The sequence below is a fragment of the Triticum dicoccoides genome, chromosome 2A, assembly GCF_002162155.2.
Source record: "Triticum dicoccoides isolate Atlit2015 ecotype Zavitan chromosome 2A, WEW_v2.0, whole genome shotgun sequence".
NCBI lineage: Eukaryota > Viridiplantae > Streptophyta > Magnoliopsida > Poales > Poaceae > Triticum > Triticum dicoccoides.
In genome coordinates, this window is record NC_041382.1 from 50,854,612 (window position 1) to 50,857,902 (window position 3,291).

Here is a 3,291-nt window from a genome sequence, read left to right on the forward strand (position 1 = left end):
GGGGGGGGGGATAGAGAGAGAAATCAATTACATGCACGCTTCATCTTCCGTGCCGCAAAATTGTTGCTGAAGATACAGTGGCAACACTCGCTGCGGCCTCAGAACATGTTGTGTTCATGTTGTCTGAATTAAACCCTTCGCTTTGCATTAGGGACATGTAGCTTATGTATGCTGGTGATAAATCAGGGGGCGATTGATTGTGGACGAGGTATTGCATGACCTTTCGCATGATAGGCCGCACATTGGGCAACGGGTATGTGCATATCAAACCAAGTTTTAGCACGATGGTTACCTCCTCCATGCTGAATTCCCCTTGGAGTCGTGGATCTACCGTGTCGAGGATTGAGCCATCCCGATGGTGCTCAAGCACCCACTCTACCAACAATAACCTATTATTTTGCTCGCCGGTGAAGATTGGCTTACGACCACATGTGACCTCTAGGAGAAACATGCCAAATGCATATACGTCGGTGAAGGGCGTTGGCTTCCCTGTGCGCGCAAGTTCTGGTGCCAGATATCCAATGGTACCAGCCACGTGGGTGGCTGGAGCGGCGGTTTCGTGGTTGTATATCCTTGCAAGACCAAAATCCCCTAACCGCCCATTCATCTGACTATCCAAGAGCACATTGCTTGGCTTTATGTCTCGGTGGATGACGACATGCTCCCATTTCTCATGAAGATAGAACAAGCTTGAGGCCACACCTTTGATGATCCCATACCTCTGAGGCCAATCCAAAACTAGGCCATTCCTATTGTGTAGGTACTTGTCAAGGCTACCATTTGCCATGTACTCATAAACCAGGAGAAGCTCACCCTTACACCTGCAGTAACCCAACAATTGTGTAAGATTTCGGTGTCGAAGACGACCAATGCTCACCACCTCAGCAATGAACTCCTTTACCCCTTGCCTTGAATCGTGTGACATTCTCTTCACGGCAACCTCCATATCAGGCTTGCGAAGCACTCCTTTATAGACACTTCCGAAACCTCCCCTCCCAAGGAGGTTCTTGTCACTGAACCCCTCCGTCGCATGAAACAAGTCCTTGTAAGAGAATCGGTTCGGGTCAAATGGGACCTCCCAATCCTCGTGCACCTCGGAGTACTTGAGACGCTGTCTTACAAAGATGTAGGTTCCGATGCCTACTGAAATCAGCGCCACCGATGTTAAGGCCAGAACGATCTTCATTGAGATGGACATAGACCCTGAGTTGCTCCAGGCTGCTGGCAAGGCTGGCAGCACGGAGATGTCTAGTACAGGGGCCGGCCCATCCAACGCGAAGCTCCAGCCGAGGACAAAATATTTTGTGCGAGGCATGCCCCCAGAGGAGAACCCGACGTATGCCGTGCTCTGCGCCACACCAGAGAGGTCGATGATGGTGTGCAGCAGGGGCTTCTTGGGCTTGGCCAAGCCCAGTGGTGCTATGGTCACGGTGATCACCGTGGCCCTGCCGTCGTAGTCCACCCACACTTGCATGGCCTCCCCGTTGATCAGGGTGAGGTTTTGGAATAACCCGGTGACATCGTCGTAGTACCCGGCGTTGGCGTAATGGAGCGGCAACCCGGCGTTGCCGTAATGGAGCGGCCACAGCATGCTATCGACGTAGGTTAGGCTCTGGTCGTCGTTGCGCGTGCCTAGATCCACGGACAACATGAACTGGTCTGGCGAAAAAGGCGACGTAGAGAGCACCTCCTTGGATGCAGAGACCACGAAGGCCATATGGCGGCCGCTCCGTTCGTCGTCTTGACGGAAGATCGCGAACGCGAAGATTGTCGATAAGGACCGCACGGAGCCGGTGGCGTTCGATGCGGTGTGGAACGGCAGCGGGAACGGGTGGAAGGCATGGCCGGCATGGCCTTTGAATGTATCTCCGGTGGCATTGGCCACCATGAGGAGGCCATTCGGCATGATCGAGCTTGAACCGTCGATCGACAGGTTCGCGCCTGTGAAGCCGTTGTAGACGAACCGCCGACCGTCATCGGTGCCACCGCCGCCGGTGGCCACGAGGCAGCTATCGGCAGCGACGAGGAGCAGGAGGAGCGGAGCGATCATATGGTAAGGCTGAAGAAGTATGGCTCTCGACCTCTCGTATCACCGGTGGCGTAAATTAAAGGGCCGCACGCTACGGTGCTTGGGATTTCTGAACGGGAGCGCGGTCAACTTTCCCCTTGCCAGTGCCTTTGGGGCGAGGAAACTTCTGGGAGCCTTGTGGTTGGTCTCGTGAAGAGTTGGACGTCGACCGACTGAAATGGAAATGCATGGACGGGATATAGAATTTGTGCTATCTGCCATGCTGTCGAAATGTGACTGCAGTGTCTACACCACCACATGCGGCTGAATGCAATCGTATTCCAGGAGACGTGAGTCGACCGGCCATGCCGAGCAGCCACAGGTCTCAGTCTCACTCTCAAGTCGTCGTTCTTGAGTCTTCACTTAGCAATGCAGGCATCTTGAAAAGTAATATGGGGGTTATAGGCACCATTACCCGGTTTTGGCACCGCCGGGAACGCTTGTCATCGCTGCAGTTGTCATGTTTTAAGGTGAACATCTGAAATTCAGAATTAATTTGTTTGGCTCAACTCGGAGTTTGCAGCTGAACTTGGTGTTGCTATCTTACGAATGCCATCAGCCCTCATAGAAATGGCCACACTTCTGTCAGAATTATCTAAAAATGTTCTTACCGTGTTAGGCTGCAAAATATTTTGGCCTTTTGCACTGACGGATGAGGCATATTTCTTAGCTGTTCTGCGGCACAGATAACCACACATTCGTTCTCTTTTGCATTCTGGACAGGGTCTTTTCTAGATGCATCTCAATGGGTGATATCAGCATTCAACATCGTTTGCCTGAATCTTTTCAGTCTTTTTTAGCTGCAGGGTTTATCACTGATGATTCTTTATTCGTTGGTGATTCTGGTCCAAGTATTCTAAGTTTAGGTGATGCAAACTTTTGATCCCTTTGCGTATCTTTAATTCTGTATTTATGGCCACTGCATCGGAGGAATAGGCTGCAGCAGTGCAGTGTATTCAGAGCAACCAGTATCTTCCTGATGTGTTTTTCTGCAGCAGTTCGGTTGATGCAGTAAATGGTATAGAACATTATTGTAATGAACTGTACATATTGGCTCCTTTGACTCAATTTCGCTCTAAAAACTTCCAAAAGTTAGGCCGGGACTAGCCCGAGATTTTGGACCCAACGATTTACCAAGCCAATGATGATGTGCCGAATTAACTTCCATGGCCTGGTTGGCAGCCCAGGTTAACCTATATGGGATTGGCTCCTCACTCCGGACG

At 51.2% G+C, this 3,291-nt stretch overlaps 1 protein-coding gene across 1 annotated transcript; it reads right to left on the minus strand.

Annotated features, from left to right (window-relative positions):
• Nucleotides 1-9: 9 nt before the first annotated feature.
• LOC119357568 (L-type lectin-domain containing receptor kinase SIT2-like) lies at nucleotides 10-2,766 on the minus strand. The gene is made up of 2 exons (XM_037624475.1): nucleotides 2,680-2,766; nucleotides 10-2,083 (listed from the first exon to the last, which is right to left on the minus strand). Exons 1-2 carry the CDS (start codon nucleotides 2,764-2,766, stop codon nucleotides 41-43), a joined length of 2,130 nt encoding a protein of 709 aa, XP_037480372.1. The 3' UTR covers nucleotides 10-40.
• Between the last annotated feature and the right edge of the window lie 525 nt (nucleotides 2,767-3,291).

What these genes read in the sequence shown, in the direction of transcription:
- LOC119357568 (XM_037624475.1), bottom strand. Translation starts at nt 2,766, where the DNA reads ATGTGTGGTTATCTGTGCCGCAGAACAGCTAAGAAATATGCCTCATCC. An exon ending in ATATTTTGCAGCCTAACACG is followed by an intron (nt 2,084 to 2,679) that starts GTAAGAACATTT and finishes CGGTGATACGAG; the next exon opens with AGGTCGAGAGCCATACTTCT.